The 17,472-nt window shown below is 54.1% G+C and overlaps 5 protein-coding genes across 5 annotated transcripts; 3 read left to right on the forward strand and 2 right to left on the reverse strand.

Moving 5' to 3' along the window:
• Positions 1 to 772: 772 nt before the first annotated feature.
• Positions 773 to 2,995, forward strand: E0L32_008845 (uncharacterized protein; the record flags this gene model as incomplete). Its single annotated transcript, XM_031143744.1, has 5 exons — positions 773 to 830; positions 893 to 1,089; positions 1,167 to 1,323; positions 1,459 to 1,703; positions 1,793 to 2,995. The coding sequence occupies 5 exons, from the start codon at positions 773 to 775 to the stop codon at positions 2,993 to 2,995; spliced, it is 1,860 nt and encodes a 619-aa protein (XP_030991709.1).
• A 310-nt stretch (positions 2,996 to 3,305) lies between these two features.
• On the reverse strand, positions 3,306 to 6,820 carry E0L32_008846 (uncharacterized protein; the record flags this gene model as incomplete). Its single annotated transcript, XM_031143745.1, has 2 exons — positions 3,306 to 5,125; positions 5,182 to 6,820. 2 exons carry the CDS (start codon positions 6,818 to 6,820, stop codon positions 3,306 to 3,308), a joined length of 3,459 nt encoding a protein of 1,152 aa, XP_030991710.1.
• A 637-nt stretch (positions 6,821 to 7,457) lies between these two features.
• E0L32_008847 (uncharacterized protein) lies at positions 7,458 to 10,178 on the reverse strand (the record flags this gene model as incomplete). The annotated part of the gene is made up of 5 exons (XM_031143746.1): positions 7,458 to 7,559; positions 7,635 to 7,733; positions 7,797 to 8,149; positions 8,209 to 9,454; positions 9,525 to 10,178. The coding sequence occupies 5 exons, from the start codon at positions 10,176 to 10,178 to the stop codon at positions 7,458 to 7,460; spliced, it is 2,454 nt and encodes an 817-aa protein (XP_030991711.1).
• Positions 10,179 to 11,492: 1,314 nt separating this feature from the next.
• On the forward strand, positions 11,493 to 12,167 carry E0L32_008848 (uncharacterized protein; the record flags this gene model as incomplete). Its single annotated transcript, XM_031143748.1, has 1 exon — positions 11,493 to 12,167. One exon carries the CDS (start codon positions 11,493 to 11,495, stop codon positions 12,165 to 12,167), a length of 675 nt encoding a protein of 224 aa, XP_030991712.1.
• Positions 12,168 to 14,507: 2,340 nt separating this feature from the next.
• On the forward strand, positions 14,508 to 16,288 carry E0L32_008849 (uncharacterized protein; the record flags this gene model as incomplete). Its single annotated transcript, XM_031143749.1, has 3 exons — positions 14,508 to 14,513; positions 14,764 to 15,063; positions 15,137 to 16,288. The coding sequence occupies 3 exons, from the start codon at positions 14,508 to 14,510 to the stop codon at positions 16,286 to 16,288; spliced, it is 1,458 nt and encodes a 485-aa protein (XP_030991713.1).
• Between the last annotated feature and the right edge of the window lie 1,184 nt (positions 16,289 to 17,472).

Consider the following 17,472-nt stretch of genomic DNA (forward strand, 5'->3'; position numbering starts at 1 on the left):
ATAGTGCCACTCCCGTCCCTTCTACAGTGCCTCAGAACCAAGTCGTTATTCTTGGGAATAGATTCTTGGAGTTTGGACTTGAATCAGCGGGGAGCGGTAAATCGACGAGAGAAACGGACCATACTTGTCTGCGGCGCATCAGTCATTTCTGTCCCCTGTCACTAGTCGAGACTGCGTGATTCCGGTCTCCGGAGCTGGGTCCCCACCTCCCCTACCGAAACGGTCGGTTAAGGACATCCACATTTCCCCCATCCGCCCCAGACTCCACCTCCTCCGTCACCCGGCTACGACGGCAATTGGTCCGATTGTTTGCTCTCATGCATCTCCCATCATTCCCGTTCTCCTCATTGGGGGACACTCCACGGTCAAGCTTCGACAGCACACCCATGATCTGTCTAGCCCTCCGGGTTTAGGCCCTCTGGTCACTACACCCGGAGCCTCCATTTCGCTTTGGCACCCGTGTTGGAAGGCCGATTAGGTCTCAAGGTGTCATAGCTCCAGCTCCTAGTCTCAGTGTGGCCCATTCGTCGTAGATCTGCTCTGCACCTTAATGTGACTGTTTCTAATTGTCCCACTTGAGGTTTTCCTCCGGGACCTTCTATTAGTCTTAACATTCTGGTTGATCTTGGTTCGCCATTATCCTCTTGACCTGACTGTATCGTTAAGACGAGGGATGGCCAAGAGTCGTGGTCTTAGTCCAAACATCCCTCTTCCACCGATCTTCATACACCGACATCTTTCCTGGTAGGAATATCTATAGCAATGAAGGAGGATGTCTGTGGAGAAAGAAATCAGCGACAGGGAACACCCCGATCGGCTTGCCGTTCCAAGTGAGTACTAAGGCTCGAATAGACTCCAAAAGGTCACGTCAAGTTGCTGAGACTTGCCATAGAAAGTGAAAGTCGACTTTACCAGATCGTGAGCAGCATCAGCGAGAGAGATGCCGAGCTGAGATATCGTGAAGAGGCCGCCGACAACCATGTCACCGATGAGCCTGACAGCCCAGCTTCGACGGGCTCAGATGACGACGAACAAATCATCGTAGCATGGGAGGAGAACGACCCCGAGAACCCGTACAACTGGTCGACAGTAAGAGAGTCACCATGCTTGCTAGGACTCCTAGAGCTTGCTCACCTCCAAGCAAGTGGGCTGACGGCTTTCTCTAGACGAAGAAGATGTGTATCCTTGGCACAACCATGATGCTAATTATTAACAGTACCATGGGAAGCGCACTACCCAGTAACGCCATCCCTTTCATCGCCGAGGAGTGGCATGTCGAGAGCCAGCCCCAAAAGGTGCTGCCCATGTCGGTCTATCTGATCGGTGAGTTCTCTTGCAGACAGGAAACTTGTCAGTTGCCCTCTGTTAACCATCCTTCTCTCCACAGGATATGTCTTCGGTATGATTACATGGGGTGCCATGGTAGCAAGAAGGATTATTGCTAAAGAGATCTCCCAGGTCCCATTTTCTGGGCGCCCTTGAGCGAACAGTACGGCCGCCGGTGGATCTCCGTGCTGACTTACATTGTCTTCATGATCTGGACCATGGCTTGCGCACTGGCCCCGAGCTGGACCGGGTTTCTGTTCTTCAGACTCTTCTGTGGTGTCTTTGCCAGCGCTCCCATCGCGGTCGTGACGGGCTACATGGCCGACATCTTCGGCGATCCCCTTACTCGTGGGCGAGCAGTGGCGGCCTTCATGGCGGTACGTAGACAACCTTCCGCCCAAACATGACTCCTCCCCGACCCCTTTCCCCCCATCTTGTATCGTCCCAGCTGTCATTACTAACCCAGCCATTCCGCCAACAACAACAGACGACGCTCCTCGGTCCACTATGGGCTCCCATCATCTCTGGCTATGCCTCGCCGACCATCGGCTGGCGCTGGACCTTCTGGATCGCCCTCATCTACGCCGGCGCCGTCATGGTCCCCACGGCCTTCCTGCCCGAGACCTACGCGCCGGTCCTGCTCCAGCAGCGCGCCGCGCGCATGCGCCGGCAGCTCGACCCCAAGACGGCCGCCGCCAACGTCGTCGCGCCGCACGAGCTCGAGAGGCCCGACCTCAAGCAGCTCGCCACGCGCGTCCTCACGCGGCCCCTGCGCATGATCGCCTTCGAGCTCATCGTCGGCTGCGTCTGCGCCTACGTCTCGCTCTGCTACGCCATCTTCTACATGACCTTCCAGGCCTTCCCGCTCGTCTTCCAGGGCATATACGGCCTCTCCCCGGGCGCCTGCGGGCTCGTCTTCCTGGCCATCGGCGCCGGCGCCTTCGTCTCCATCCCCATCTTCTTCGCGTGGGACTGGTACCTCCTCCGCGCCATCGAGCGCGAGGCCCCCTGGACCCGCAAGGAGGAGTACCGGAGGCTGCCCCTCGCCTGCCTGGGCGGCCCGCTCTTCGTCATCAGTCTCTTCTGGCTCGGCTGGTCGGCCAGGGCCGACGTCTCCTTTGTCGTACCCATGCTTGCCGGTGTACCGTTTGGCATGGGATTCATGCGTATGTTGTCTCCTCCTCCTCCTCCTTCACTCACATGCCTATCACTCACCGTTTCTCCCCCCCCCCCCAACAACGTTTTGCACGCAAGGCCAGTGCATACTGAAAGCCCTCTGCCAGTCATCTTCATGGCCCTCCTCAACTACCTCACCGACGCTTACGAAATCTTTGCCGCCTCGGCCAACGGCGCCGCCTCGGGCTGCCGCGCCCTGCTCGCCACCGTGCTGCCCCTCGCCTCCGAGCCCATGTTCACACGCCTCGGCATCGCCGGGGGCTGCAGCCTGCTCGGCGGCCTCAGCCTGCTCATGTGCCTCATCCCCTTCGCCTTCATCTGGAAGGGCGAGCGGATACGCGCCGGCTCGCGCTTCTGCATCGCCCTGCGCGAGCGCAAGGAGGAGATGGCGCGCAAGGTCGAGGAGCAACGGCGGAGGCGAGAGCTACGCGAGAGGAGGCGCTCTGACATGGAACAGTCAGGACTGATAATCTCAAAGGATGAGACTGTGTAATTGTGGTCATTTGCCACTGTCGGTTCTCCAAATAATACGAAATTTATTTAGCTGGCATTATAAAAGCATAGCCACAGAGTCTTATAGGACCTGAGAACTAATACAAACTATCCGAGCTAGAATACAACATATTCAGCAAAGCTCCAAAAAGAAGAGAAAAGTTCGAGCTTGTAGTCTTTTGTGGACTAGTCCCGGAGACTGTGCTACATGTGTAAGTCGGCGGCAGCGATGTGAATAGAGTGTGCGACAAGAATGATCAGCAATATCTCCCTCCCCTATGGATATCTATCCATATACTGTAGCTGCTAGATCAATGTCTCATCTCGGCGACTAATGCCCACTCTTGAACTTTATCCTTTTCCTGCTGCAGCGCTTCTTCCAGCTGCTGGCCATATTCTAGAGTACTGCTCATCAAAACAGGCTGGGTTTTGGACCGGCCACCCCAAGTCTGGAACTTGGTCATGCTGTCTTCTCTACCACACTTGTTAAGTGTTGTTGTAGATTTGGTTTTCCTCATTGTGGGAGCGTCACTCTTCGTCGATGCGATTTCCAAGTCGGCGTTGAACGTGTCCGATGCAGCATATCTGCGGGAGCCAGCATCATGATAAACCGAAATCCTGCTAAGCGGGGTGGCATATCGCTCCGTGTTGCCAGTGGCGGCTGTCGATTCTGCCGTGTGGCCCCTGATGGACGTTTCGGAAAGCCCCCACCGTTGGCAAGGCATCTGCGGACTTCGGTCCGGAATTCCTGATGATGATGAGCTGTGAGTATCTTCAAAAGCAACTGGCTCCCCTGCTATGAGCTCAGCATTCTCATTTCCGCTTGTATTCGAGGTTATTCGGCTTGTGTGGTCGGCGAGAGCATCAGGACTTTGGCCCTCACTGAAAGCGTGATCATGTCCCTCCGTGGCCAGGGCTCGTGATCTAGGATAGTCCATGGGCTCGCTATCGTGGCAGCTGCTACGCATGCAGCTTCGAACGTTTTCGTTGACAGGACTGTCCAGGTTCTTGGCCATGAGCTTATCGAATCTTCTTCTAATACCGCTCCCTAGCTTCTTTGGTAAACCTCGCGTGTTCGAGCTTGCAGACCTTCGGATGAAAGGCTTGTTATTGACAAATGTTTGGCTTGAATCCTGGACCAACGATGAGACATTTGCATAATCTCTCACAAGAGCAGAGTCATCCGTTCCAGCTATTCCAGCTATTGAGTCCCGAATGGGACATGGGTATTGTGACAGGGTCTCGGGAGAACCCTTTGCGGCCAGCACGACGGCCACATCGGACGAAGTCTCTGAACTGAGTCGTAGCCCAGGTTGTCTCCCTGATAGGTGCGAAGGTGCAGCATGAAACTGGATTTCCTCGCAAATAGGTTGTTGAATCTCTGCCAATGGTGTATTTTGAGCGTCTGATGATGGATTCGCGAGCTGGGCCTGAGTAATTGGTGCAGGTGATCCGTACTGGCAATCTGGTTTGAGTTCAAGCGTTGAAAGATTTGACGGATTGTCCTTGACCAAAAGCCTCTTTGCTTGTGGAATGTTGCTCTTACGAGGGAGCTTGCTAAGACGAGCCCTTCTGCTCGTATTACGAGCATCTCCTTGCCGGGTCGCGGTCAGGTTGTCTTTTGCTGTATCTTCACGCAAGTTGACCACGGCTAGCACGTTGGGATCTATTGATGGGTACACTCTTCGGTTGGAGGTGCTTCTTAAGCTTGAACACCTCCGAATAGACTGGAAGATGGTAGTATGGTCTTGAGCCCCCTCTGTATGGCCATGGTGCTTGAGCGAGAGCCGTGCTTTTCGGGGGACCGCCAAATGGATCTTGGAGAAAACAGAATACTTGTCCGGGCTGCCACGGATTTCCTCTTCTTCTCTGAATTTACTGGGCACAGACACTTTCGGGCGCCGTCGCAACTCAGAGTTCTCAAATCGTTTTTCGATCGCTTGCAATTCAGCTTCTCGACGACGAAAGCTGGAAGTTTCTGATGCTGTTATGGGCGAGGAGTTTCGACCACGCTGCAACTCAAATTGAGAAGGTGGAGCCTGTAACGAGAATCTTCGCGATGATTTTCCATACGGTTGCGCTGAATTCCGTCTTGAGAAGACAGGCAGTCGTCGAAAGTGTGCACCTAGACCTGTCCATGTTGGTCAGCGAAGGCTTCACGGCTCACATTTTACGGGGGCAACATACCAACATCCGGCTTTTGGGAACTGGAGACCAGTACACCTTCATTACCAAGCTTCTCGTGAGTTCCGAGTATAGCATGTTGATGAGTTGAAGTAGCGATAGAGATGTGACTGCAGTGGCTTGCTGTGTATACTGATGACGAGCGGGACACGGAGTTTTGAGTCTGTCCAACATGAGAAGTTTGAGGGTCTGCATGCATTAATGAATCATCAATAGCGTTTCCGTGCTGGAGGTTCAAAGAGCTGATCCTCGACTCCTGAGTAAGTAGAGATGGCCCTCTTATGTGTGAGAGGCCTACAGCTCGGCGCACCGGTGATGTGGTGGATGTGGCCAGGCTCTGTGACTCCAACTGCTTGGGAATATTCATGTCACATAGATGGACCGTCCGGGGTCGAAGCCCCTCTTCGCCGTCCCGATCGTTGATGTTATGGAACATGCTGTTTGGTCTGCCGATTTTGACGAGTCTGGCTTCGTGTATCTCGTTTGAATCTTGAGAGTCGCCCTCGGAGAAGGCAAATGATCGAGCTCCGGAGCTGAGTCCTTGACTTCTGAGCCATGTGCTCAATGGGCATTGTTCATGATTGCCAGGATGAATCACCGGTGATTCGTCACGAGACGACATAGGTCCGGTTTCGCTGATGGCTCGGTCACTTGGGGTATCATCAGTGATATGCGGCACGATGGTTCCTTCAATAGCCGCAGAAGGGAAACTGTCCTTCTTTTGTGCCATAGAAGCTGCGGATGGCTCAGTCCGACGAGAAGGGTCTTCTCCAAGACTCAAGATCGTATTGAGTTGATCTGGGTTCATTGACAGTGTCCAAGACTCAAGTGATTGCTGGCTTGCCAAACTTTCGAGGGAAGTCGTCGATGCTGGCCTTGGTAGTTGTGGAAGCGAGACATTTCTCGTCCTTCCCGCGAGAATCGATAGCATGTGGTGACTGGTATCTCGTGTAAGGCGACCGGGACAGCTGGCACGACGATCTGGCTTGGTGAGGTTGAATAATTTCTCGAAGTCTTTGCCTTCTAACTCAGGACGCAGCTGGGCATGGCTCGCCACGCCGCTTGAACGGCGAGTAGGGTCTTCGACAAGCTCGAGAATCGAGAACTCCACCATATCCCTGGGACCACCTGGAAGGAGGTCCCTCTGAGAGAGACTGGCATCGGGCCCTGCGTCTTGCTCCTCCTGAGCCTTGGAGTGATCCTCCGATTGTAGTTCATCCCATATCCTCTTATGCATGAGGCGCCTCAGTTCAGCTCGGCGTGCAGCTGTTTCCGGCCCGTAAGCCGTTGTTTGGAGGCTTGGGCCCCGTATTGAATCGACAGATAGATGCCTTTGAATCTTGGTTTTGACAAATTCGAGAGTCGAAGTGCTCTTGGGACGGCTAAGGTGGAATTGAGCACCGTGTTCATCGTCCGATTCGTCGACGATTAACTCCTCGACCTCTTGTGGCTCGCTCGGCGCACCCGGTATCGGAGTTACCGAAGATGTCTTTGGTGTACATGTAGGGAACGGTGCGTCGCCTGGAAATGAGATGACATGGTCAAGTTTGACCGAAGGTGTGGCGCATGGCGAAGAATGGATCTCCACGAGGGTCCTCGGTCGCGATTGTGGCCGTCGCTGACAGCAGCAGAGCCAAGACATGGCGACACACGTCGACAGCCTCCAGATACTCCGGTGATGCGGGGATAGGTCTTATGTAAAAGTGTGAGCCTAGCCAGCGCCGTGACCAGATGCTTACATGTAAGGAACTGAATGAATGGACAAGACCAGGATCTGGTCTTGAGAAGACAGGTAAACGCAACGTGGAATTGCAAACAGGCGAATTCGAGCCGAGGAGAATCACCACCACGGCATGTCCCTCTCTCCTTACGTGGTACTTGACTGAACTTGGTTGGAACTTGCATGCAGCTCCTGCCGTGATCCTAACTGCCAGTCGCAACGTACCTTCTCTCTGAACACATAGCTTTGCACTTGCCAGACGGTGCTCAATTCAGGCAGGCACATCAAGATACAGCCGGGTTAACCGAAAATTTGAACTTTTGCATTTGGTAGGTGCGTTGTAACTCAAACTAAACTTCAAGCTCCTGCACAACATAAAAGGGTATCTGAGCGTGTACGAATTCCATGCTAATACGAGGGAGGAGGTATGTCTCGGGCTGAGGACAGGGGCACCAAGCACTTTGAAAGCCAGTGAAAAATAAATGCAAAACTAATCCCCATGGTCAAACATGCTGCTGCAATTTTCAATCATATTATGTCCAGATCACCTGGAGGTCGTTCAGGAGAAGTCCTCGTAAGAGTAGTCTCCCCAGAGCTCGTTCAAATTCAGACCCAAAAGTTCGAAGCTGAAGTCGGGGTTGATGGGTTGTGAGGGAGGAATCTAAATCTGGTCAGCAAGCACGTTCATTCGCGAGCATGGAACTCGATCCAGATGTCACCAAGATCAAACACGTACAGCTGCAGGGGTAGCATTTGGTAGCCACCAGGGCACAGGAAGGGCTCCGTCGCTAGAGGCCATTGAAGCTTGAGAGGCAGGGAAGAGAGGAGTCATGGACTGCAACGCCGTCCAGTCAGCATTGAAAGCTTGTGCGTTTGTTTCTTAAAAGAGCAAGCATACCTTCTGTCTGTCCGGAGGAGGCTCGACTATGCCCTTGTTCCATTGAGGGGGCGGGACCGGGCCCTGGCTCGGGCCCAAGCCCTGTCCCTGCCCGAGGCTCGGATTCGGTGGCTCCTGCCATGCCAGAAGCCTGTAGTGGAGGTTGATGAAGCGCTCTGCCGAAGACGCCTTGGCTTGCTCTGGTGATTTTTCGCCGAGGTGTGCTTCCAAGAGACCAAACGCCGCACACATGATAGAGTATCCCCAGGGCTCGTCGTTCCCGCAGCGGATTATACGATCCTCCTTCATCGCCAAACACTTCTCCAGGAGTTTTATGGTGTGCTGCGCATTCACCATGATCATGTTTGTCGATCCTGCATAGCATCTACATTAGCATGGGAAGAGCAATTGGGGATAAATGGGGGGGCTGTACCTCTAGATTGCAACATGGTCACACTGCAAAGATTGATAGACAGGGTGAGCGCATCCTCGCGCAGGAAATTGAGAGTGCGGACCCCTTGCTCTGTGAGTTTGTCATGCAAGAGGACCATATCACGAGCAGCGTTGTAGTAGATGATTTCCGAGTATTGGTACTTCGAGTTCGTCTTTCGGAGTTTGAGGTAGGGCTGGTGCAGCGGAATGATGTACTGCCTCAACTGGACGTGCAGAAGAGTATAGGCGAGGAGCGGTTTGCGCTTGCTTTCCGAGTCCTTATCGGCATTAATATCCCAAGAAGGGAGCGAGTCAATCTCTTGAGTGATGTCGTTCGTATATCGAATGACCTGCTCATAATCGAGCTCGTCGGGGCGTCCAGTCAGCACGCGGCTCAGCTCCAGTCGGAGCGGGAGGCTCTGACGACTGATATACTGATACGAAGAGTAGGTATAATGGTCCGCCGGTTTGGACTCGGGTAGCTCGGTTGTATCCTCGTCGAAGTCATCGTCATCCACGTTGCTGGGCGGCTCAACATCGGTGTGGAGGGAACTGAGGAGCGAAGGCAGGCCATGGTCGCACGAAGCCTGCATGTCAAACTCGACAATGGTGGCCCAGATGCGCCTTCTCATCTCCTGGTTGTACACGGAGATGTTGTCATGAATGTGGCTCGGATCCCGGTGCAGGCCAACAGATACACAGTCTTGGACGAGTGCGCCTGCGTCTTTCCAAAACCTCTTCTTCTTGATGGTGTTGACACGCTTCGCCAAGTAGATCATGCAGACAATCTGGTAGTGGATGAGCTTTCGGTGCTTCTGGCTCTGATGCTGATGCCAGTCCTCACAGGCCTTGACCCAATTCACAGCCATGTGATGCGAGTGGGACACCATGCCGACGTATTTGCCCGTTGTGTTGCCGTGCAAGCAGCTTGAAATGGACATCATAGCCAGGACAAGAGCTGTGAAAGCCGCATACCGAGGCACAGCAGGGTCCCAAAACTTTGCATATTCCTTGCGGAAGCTCGGGACGTGGACGATCCTGTGGACTTGTTCGAACTGGTCGAGGTAGACAGAGACCAGGGCATCGGTTTCCTCCCGGGTGGGGAGCAAAGCCTCCAATTCGGGACTGGATTGCGCGAACCTCTCCTCGCGCTCCCTCTTCCGCTTCCCACGATCCTTGGTCTTGAAGTGAAGCGGCTTCAGCCATTCCTCGGCAGTTTCTTTCATGAAAGGGGTCAACCCCGTGAGCTATGCTCGGTTAGAAAGCCAGTCAAGACAAGCAAGAGACACAAGGGGCTTCTGTGATTGACAAACTTACTTCACTGAAGGCCATGCATGCATTATGGGGTCCGAAATACCTCGTCTTGAACTCCTTGCCTCTGAAGAAACGCAATTCATCATCGTCGGCGCCTGCTTGCTGGTGTTGCTGGACGAATTGAGGTATGGGCGTCTCCTTGACGACATCTCTCGACGGCGGCCGGTGGCTAGCCGTGGACATATCGGCGAAGTGGCCACCATCCTCCGAGCCCTGACGCTTCTCGAGTAGGTTCTTGAGCTGCACTACCTCGAGCTCGAGCCTGCGGATTCGGTCATGATCCCTTGTCGAATCCTTCCGATAGAGAGAAAGATCCAAGCTGCTGTTTGAGAATGACAGACGAGAGTCAAAGGCCGAGAGAGCGCCCTGGGACAGGCCGTTCTTGGCGGGAGGCGCGAGGCCGGGCCGTGTCTCATAGGTGCATCTCTCGGGAGTGCCAGACTTGATGCATCGCTCACAGGGGAAGCCTCGGTCGCACGACAGCTTCCTCCGACGGCACTCGAGACAGGACAGGCGGACGCGCTGGCGCTTCCGAGGGTGAGACTCGTCCTTGTCCTTGTCTCCGAGGGAAGTCGGGTCAGTGTTCGGCGATGTGGTGTCACTGACCGTCTTCGGCTCGGACATGTCGTGAGGCGTGCTCTCGCTATCGATAGCCATGTTGTACGTCGTACGTGCGTACAGGCGCGATGAGATGACCACAAAACTCTTTGTCGCGATCAATCAAGAAGCAACTACATAATCTGCAGCCTTTCTTGTCCTTTTGGACTGGCGAAACTGGCGCAATTGAGCAGAGGGGATCTGATAAGATGCGATTGAAGTATTGCTGACATGAGCATCGTCACCGGTGCCGGCAAAAGAGCTTTCAACTGGGAGAAAAAGTCACGCTCGGATTTACGCATTTTGTCCGAAGTGGGTCGACTCTCCATGCGGCTGGGGTGCCTACTCAGTGCAGCCGGCCACTGATACCCCATACCTACTCCTACAAGCACTACTCGGCATTGGTATTCTATTTCTTGAAATACCTAGGTAGAACACAGAGAAGGAGATGATGCTTGTTTTTCCATTGACTCTTTCTGTGACATCACGGCCGAAGCTTGATGCTGCACAAACATTGCGAGTGACAACAAATGTCCGGACCATCTTTCAGTATCTCCGAGGACAATACATCATCCCCAACGCTTGCCATTCCGTATGGATGGAACAGTCACACACCTCTCACGAGAGGGCTGCCAGTCAAGGCCGAGATGAGTCATAAAGTGACCGATTTCGGTGCATTGGGAGTCTTGAGGACGCGATAGGTGTTGTTGGCAACTGATCATGTCACATTAATAACTCGCACAACCAGGCGAACACATCGATTCAGACGTGAACTCCAGGCTGCAGTTGAAAATACAAGCATAGCAATATCCAATTGAGGGATAGGGCATCTCCCAAAAAGGCATGCAGCCGTGAGACGTTCAGCCCGAGGGGCAACGGCGGACCTGTGTCTATGCCGTGCGCCTTAGACGACACTTTACCGATGGCCACGAGGCAGAACGATGGCTCCAAGGTCATGTAATGAGGTAATAGAGGTAGTAGCCCTTTCGCTTCGCGACTTGGTTGTTCGATATCAAGTCGTAAACAGCTGGAGCAAGACCTGGAGCAGAGGTTCGCACCCCAGGTTAACCATCCGTGGTGACCCCACATGCCGGGGGCTCCGATTTTGATATTTTGATGGATCGATCCGGCAATCTGCACTGAATGCCATTGCCTCCAAACATCAAAACCCTATCATCAAACCTGAGTTCGCCTCAATTCTCATTTCCCCTCAGTTCAAGGTCGCCGACTCTAAGAGACCCTAACCCCGTAAGCTTCGCCCTTTGAGCTCTGCGGGTGAGTCTTCGAGACCATAATCTGCCGTACCAACCGAGGTCAAAAAAGGGGCTGCTTCGTGCCTTTTAATCCTGCTTGGAAGAAAGGAGACTGCTCAACATGGCGACCTCAGACCCAGCATCCAAAGAGCGCACCATGGCTCACATGAACAAGGAGCACACAGAGGACCTTTCCCTCTATCTGCGCCACTTCTCTGGGCTCTCCTCCTCGGCCGCCGCCGACAGCCCTCGCATGACGGACATTGACGAGCGGTCCATGACCATCGCCACGGCTTCCGGCAGCACCCACGTCATCCCTTTCAGTCCCCCCATGGCCAGCTGGACCGACCGACGCACTCGCCTTGTCGACATGTCGATGGAGGCACGCCAGGCGCTGGGGTTGAGCGGCGGCGCCAGATTCAAGCGGCCCGCGGGTGCCGATCTCATCTCTTTCTTCGGCGTGCTCTTCTACTGGACCAGCTGGGGTGCCGTCCGCGCCGGCCTCGTGCAGCCGGGCACCGCCCCTTGGAGGCTCCTCGAGGCGGTGCGCTTCCCCGGCGGGCCGGCCATGTTCACCTGGCTGACCCAGACCATCTTTGTGCCGGTCGTTGCTATTCACGTCGCCGAGGCTTGGTGGCTCGACCGCACCCGGCTGGCGCCTGCCGGCGTGAAGAGGCTCAGTGTGGATTGGCTGCTGTGGATGTCCAGTTGCTTTATCGAGGGTGTGCCATCCTTCTTGAGATTTGACCGCAACTATGGCGCAAAGAAGACGGGTAGTGACGTGCAAAAGCACTAGACGTCGCGTAGCCTAGCCCATCACTCGGAAGACGAGTATTGCAGATGGCCTAGACTAGCGAAGGAGCACAAGAAATCAGGCGTGGATCGAAGCAATATAATCCGAGGTCTTGATAGCAAAGCTCGAGTTTCGGATCTTCAGTAGCCGAGTTATCAAAATACAAGGTGGAAAGCCCCATTTTCGGCTGGTCAGACTTCTTCTCGCAGTGAAAGGGAACACCTTGTGTGGAATCAAGACAAGTCCAGGCAAGCTAGGCCGGCATTTCCTCTCGCAATTCATCTCGGGGATACACATAAACACGGACTCTCCAAGCCATCAGATGCACTCTGCGCCAAGGTTTGCTATGTTTGCTAGCGATGACAACTACTGAGCATCGCAACTCAGACGAGTACACAGTGTTGTTCGCACACGTATAGCGGTAATCGTTGACTTTAACTACCGGCACTTCGACTTAGGTCTTGTAGCTTCCTACGCAATGGGTAGAGCATAGGGAGGCCGCCAGCAGGGGATCGTTGCTACAGCTAGAATGACCGCCTTTGGAAAAAGACCATGGGCTGGGTACGTTGAGTCCATATGGCCAAGTCTTTGACCCGGGACTCCCAAATGACAGCGGAAGAGCCTCGCAGGACCCAGGGACCTGCATCAGATTGCATGGGCACACGTGAAATACAAAGGGCGGGAGTTAGATGGACGACACCGTATACAGGTGATCCGGGGCGGAGGGGCACAGGACTCCAGAGAGATCGGCACTTACACCCTGCCAAGACCGTGAATCGTAATCACCGAATAGCATAGGGGAATTCTATGACGACAGCGATGTTTTAGGGCGGTCAGCCTCGCGAGAATTCGATACTACCCGTAGTTTCATTAGAATAACAACAGCGGCTCTTGTCGTGAGACTCTCGAGACGCGGGTGGATCGCTCAGCCAAGGGAGGCGCAGGAGAGACAGATATTTGGTGACGCGCCGTGGTGCCTTGGCCTGCGTTGGCATAATCACAAAGTCCTGGGTGGAAGGCTTCTTGGCTAGGCTTGGGAGGTGCCCGCCGCGCCTTGGTATCATTTCGCAAGAGCAAAGGTATGGACATTGGTGCTCAAGAGCCGATCAGAAGACAGAGAAGAACGCGCTCTGGTACAAGTAGATCGTGACCAGTTGTGACCAGTTGCTATTGAAACTGAACAAGGCGTTGTCGAAGACGAGCTCAGATCCCTACATACCTAGGTAGGTAATGTAGTTGAGCTGTTGCATGCCTGGTCCGTCTCTTCAGTCTTCACAGACAGCCGCCGCCGTTCCGTGATCCACGTGGTGCATGAGTCTCGGTGAATCACAATGGACCTTGTACAAGTAGTTACTCTTCGTACGTCGTACAGCACTTCTCGAGACCCCTGGCTTGACTGGGCGGACAACCCATTTCGGTTGTCAGGCAAATTGAGTGGGTAACAAGAGCAAGCGGATATGACAGGAACAGGGTTAGCGCAGCGGCCGAGAGACACGAGACTGTCGTATCTGTGCTCTTGGGAACTCCATTGGCTACGCTAATGCACCCACCAGGTTGCTTGGCAGCCTGGATTGGCGGGCGTTCTAACCTTGGTGAGACGCTAACAAGAAACAGCTGCAGAGTCCACGGGAATGGATCTATCGTCCCCCAGAATTACAGGTACCTTAGTTAAGAATTCAGGGGGGTTCTGACGCCGTGCTGGTGGTTTTTTCCTTCGATATGGTCCCGACAACCGAACAGACTTGCCTGTCAATGCAGAGACAGGGGTCCATGCACATCTAATGAATGAACGAAGGAACGGGATGGATGGGCGGATGATGCCCAGCGATGATGGAGTAGTGGGAGTAGGGGTCCCTATTAGGGTAGGTAGCATTTGATGCAGAAGGTGGGGATGTCCGTAGGGAAAGCGAGAGCGCCGGTGAGGGAGCGCGAAAGACGGGAAAAGCCACCCGTTGTACCGGCTCGTCCCCCCCTCTTATGAAATAAAAAACATATTTTGAAGCTATTTCCGCGTGTTTCCTCTCAGCCCGCCTCTCTCTCTCTCTCTCCTCTGCTCAGCAACACCGCAGCCGCTGCGAGTTCGTTTTCTTGCCCATTCCTGTCACTCCTTCCGGTCCTCGTCTTGACTGTCACGTCTATGAACTGACAACAAGGCGGCCTCGTGCTCTTAAAACCCTCTTTTCACATTCCAGTCGCTCTTTTGCTCCACGCGCTTTTCCCCAAATTCCAGTCACTTTCTTGGTTCAGCACCTATCGCCGGGCCTATATTTGATATAATTGTCGACGGCCCATTGCCTGGTACTACAGCAGAAATTCGGTCGCACCAGTTGCCTCTTCTCCATCATGCATGTAAGTCTGCGCCTCTCACTGTCGCCCTGAGCACCCTATCACCGTGTCGCGCGGGTAGAGAAACAAAAAGAAAAATGTTGGCTGGACCCTGTAGATCCGTTCCCTTACCCTGGGTTCGGAGCAAGCTACCAACCAACTTGGAACCGTCCCGGCTATACCGAACCTACCACGCCGGCTGATGCGATGTGCAAAACCGGCTGTTTTTTTTTGCACCGCAGACAACTATAACTAACATCTGCCTATCCTTTAGTTCTCCCTACCGCTTCTCGCTCTCGGCGCGAGCCTCGTCGCCGCCGTCCCCTCCCTCGAGGTCAAGGGCAATGCCTTTGTCAACCCCAAGACTGGTGACCGCTTCCAGATCGTTGGTATGGCCTACCAACCTGGTGGCTCTGCCGGCTACCAGCCCGACAAGAAGAAGGACCCCCTCAGCGACAAGGACCACTGCCTGCGTGATGCCGCCCTGATGCAGATCCTTGGTGTCAACACCATCCGTGTCTACAACTTGGATCCCAACTTGAACCACGATGCGTGCGCCAGTATCTTCAACGCTGTAAGTCTTGACCACTCAAATTCGTTTTGCGATCGCTGGCGGAGGGACTAGTCTGTTAACATGCCATCTACAGGCCGGCATGTATATGCTGATCGACGTCAACTCGCCTCTTGTCGGCGAGAGCATCAGCAGCTGGGAGCCGTGGACCTCGTACTACGCTGCCTACCTGAACCGCACCTTCGCCATCGTCGAGGCTTTCAAGTCGTACCCCAACCTCCTGGGCTTCTTCTCTGGCAACGAGGTCATCAGCGCCGAGAAGGACGCCGAGTTTGTTCCCCGCTACATCCGTGCCGTCACCCGCGATCTCAAGAACTACATCGCCAAGCACGCCGACCGCGCCATCCCTGTCGGTTACTCCGCTGCTGACGTTCGTGATGTTCTCATGGACAGCTTCAACTTCTTCACCTGCGCCGAGAACGGTGATGCCACCGACCCCAGCCGTGGTGATATGTTTGCTCTCAACAGCTACAGCTGGTGCGGAAACAGCGATTTCACCAAGAGCCAGTATGACCAGCTTGTTAAGAACTTCACTGGCACATCGGTCCCCGTCTTCTTCTCCGAGTATGGCTGCAACGAAGTCAAGCCTCGCGTCTTCACCGAGGTCGGTGCCCTGTACAGCGACAAGATGACGCCCGTTCTCAGTGGCGGTGTTGTCTACGAGTTTGCCCAGGAGCCCAACAACTATGGTCTGGTTGACATCCACGATGATGGCTCCGCCGATATCCTCGCCGACTTCTACACGCTGAAGAACCAGTATGCCAAGATCGACTCCAAGACCATCCAGGCCACCAAGCCTTCCAGCTCGTCTCCCAAGCCCCCTACCTGCGATTCTAAGCTCATCAAGGAGGCCGGCTTTGACAAGAACTTCACCATCCCTGTTCTTCCCCCAGGAGCCAAGGAGATCATTGACAACGGCGTCAAGCCCGCTCCCGTTGGCAAGATCATCAAGATTGACGACTATACCGTCAAGTACAAGGTCAAGAACCCCGATGGAACCGAGCTTCAGGGCCTTGCCGTCAAGCCCTTGGCTGATGATCAGAGCAACACCCCTGGTTCTAACAGCCCCTCGGGCACCTCGGGCAACGGCAACGCTTCCTCGACCGGCTCTTCCTCCTCTCCCACCCAGTCCAAGAAGAACGCTGCTCTCGGAAAGAGAGAGATGGCTGCCAGCGGCGTCGGCATTTTGGCCCTGACCGCAGCCGCCTTCTTCGGCCTCTTAATCTAGTATTATTTTTGTCCGAATTGGCGGTGCCCCTAGGGGGGATTTAAACATGCCTACACAAAGCTTTTTTCGGCAATCGATTACATTGACAGGTGGTGGCATGGCGAAGAATGGGTCCCCAACGGCGAGTATGCGTGGTGGGAGCCCGAGGAGCCAGACGGTATTCCACTGGTCAGTGCTAGCCAGGAACCCGATCTGGAGCATTATAGAAACGTCGACGAGATACGGCGGCACGACGACTCGCAACTGCACGGCCACGACGGGGATCAACAGAGACGCGAGAATCAACGTCATGAGCAGGCAGCGGCTGGGGCCCAGAAGCAAACCGGAATGGAACAGTTCGTCATCGAAGAGCCGCGTCCAGCTCTACCAGCAGGGCAGCTTCTTTCTCACCTTTCTCCTCAGCCACCGCAGCCACAGCAGCAGCAGGGGGAATGCAACTGTTGTGGAATTCCCTGTTGCCAGAGCTTTCATATCACTTGAGCCGTGCCCTCTATGGTTTGGCTGTCGTTTTGGTGGCTCGAGGGCACTGGATCCGTTGCCCGACTTTGGGTTTGCCCTTGGTTGCACAACATCTTCCTGGTTACTCATTTGTTTTGACTTATGACGGCATCTCTTGTTTCCTTTGGGCCGCGCAGCATGACAGCGATTTTTCCGTTGGTGTTTTTTCCCCTTTTTTTCCCCCGCACCTTATTGTTGTTGTATTACCCTTTTGTAGGTTTTGTTTTTTGAGCTCCCGGGGGGATTTCTGTAGACTCAATTCAGATCAGCGAGGCGGAATGAAGACTTGAATTAGCGTTCTGATCCAAAACCGACGGTTCCTTGTTGTCAATGTGCCTCGCGGTGATGCTCGTTATCATGAAGTGATGGGGCTTTTTGCCCAAAGAAGGTGGTCTCCAAGGCCGCTATATTGAAACCATGAGGACCCAGACCCTTATTGGCGGTTTCGGTAACTTCATCTTGCTCAATCCGTTTCATCCTCTGGTCACATTATTCCGTTGAAAACAAGTTATCTTCTTCATGACTGAATGGATTCATCACATTACAGATGTCTAATTATAACAACAGCTCATCATATCCGCCCGCATCACCCACCCATCCATTCATTCATCAGCGTACAGTCAAGGTGTGTGTGTGTGTATGCAGGGTAACATGGCAAATGATTTCTCCATGCCATCTTGTTGTCT

Source organism: Thyridium curvatum (genome assembly GCF_004353045.1).
Source record: "Thyridium curvatum strain D216 chromosome Unknown NODE_60_length_267819_cov_83.081011, whole genome shotgun sequence".
Classification (NCBI taxonomy): domain Eukaryota; kingdom Fungi; phylum Ascomycota; class Sordariomycetes; order Thyridiales; family Thyridiaceae; genus Thyridium; species Thyridium curvatum.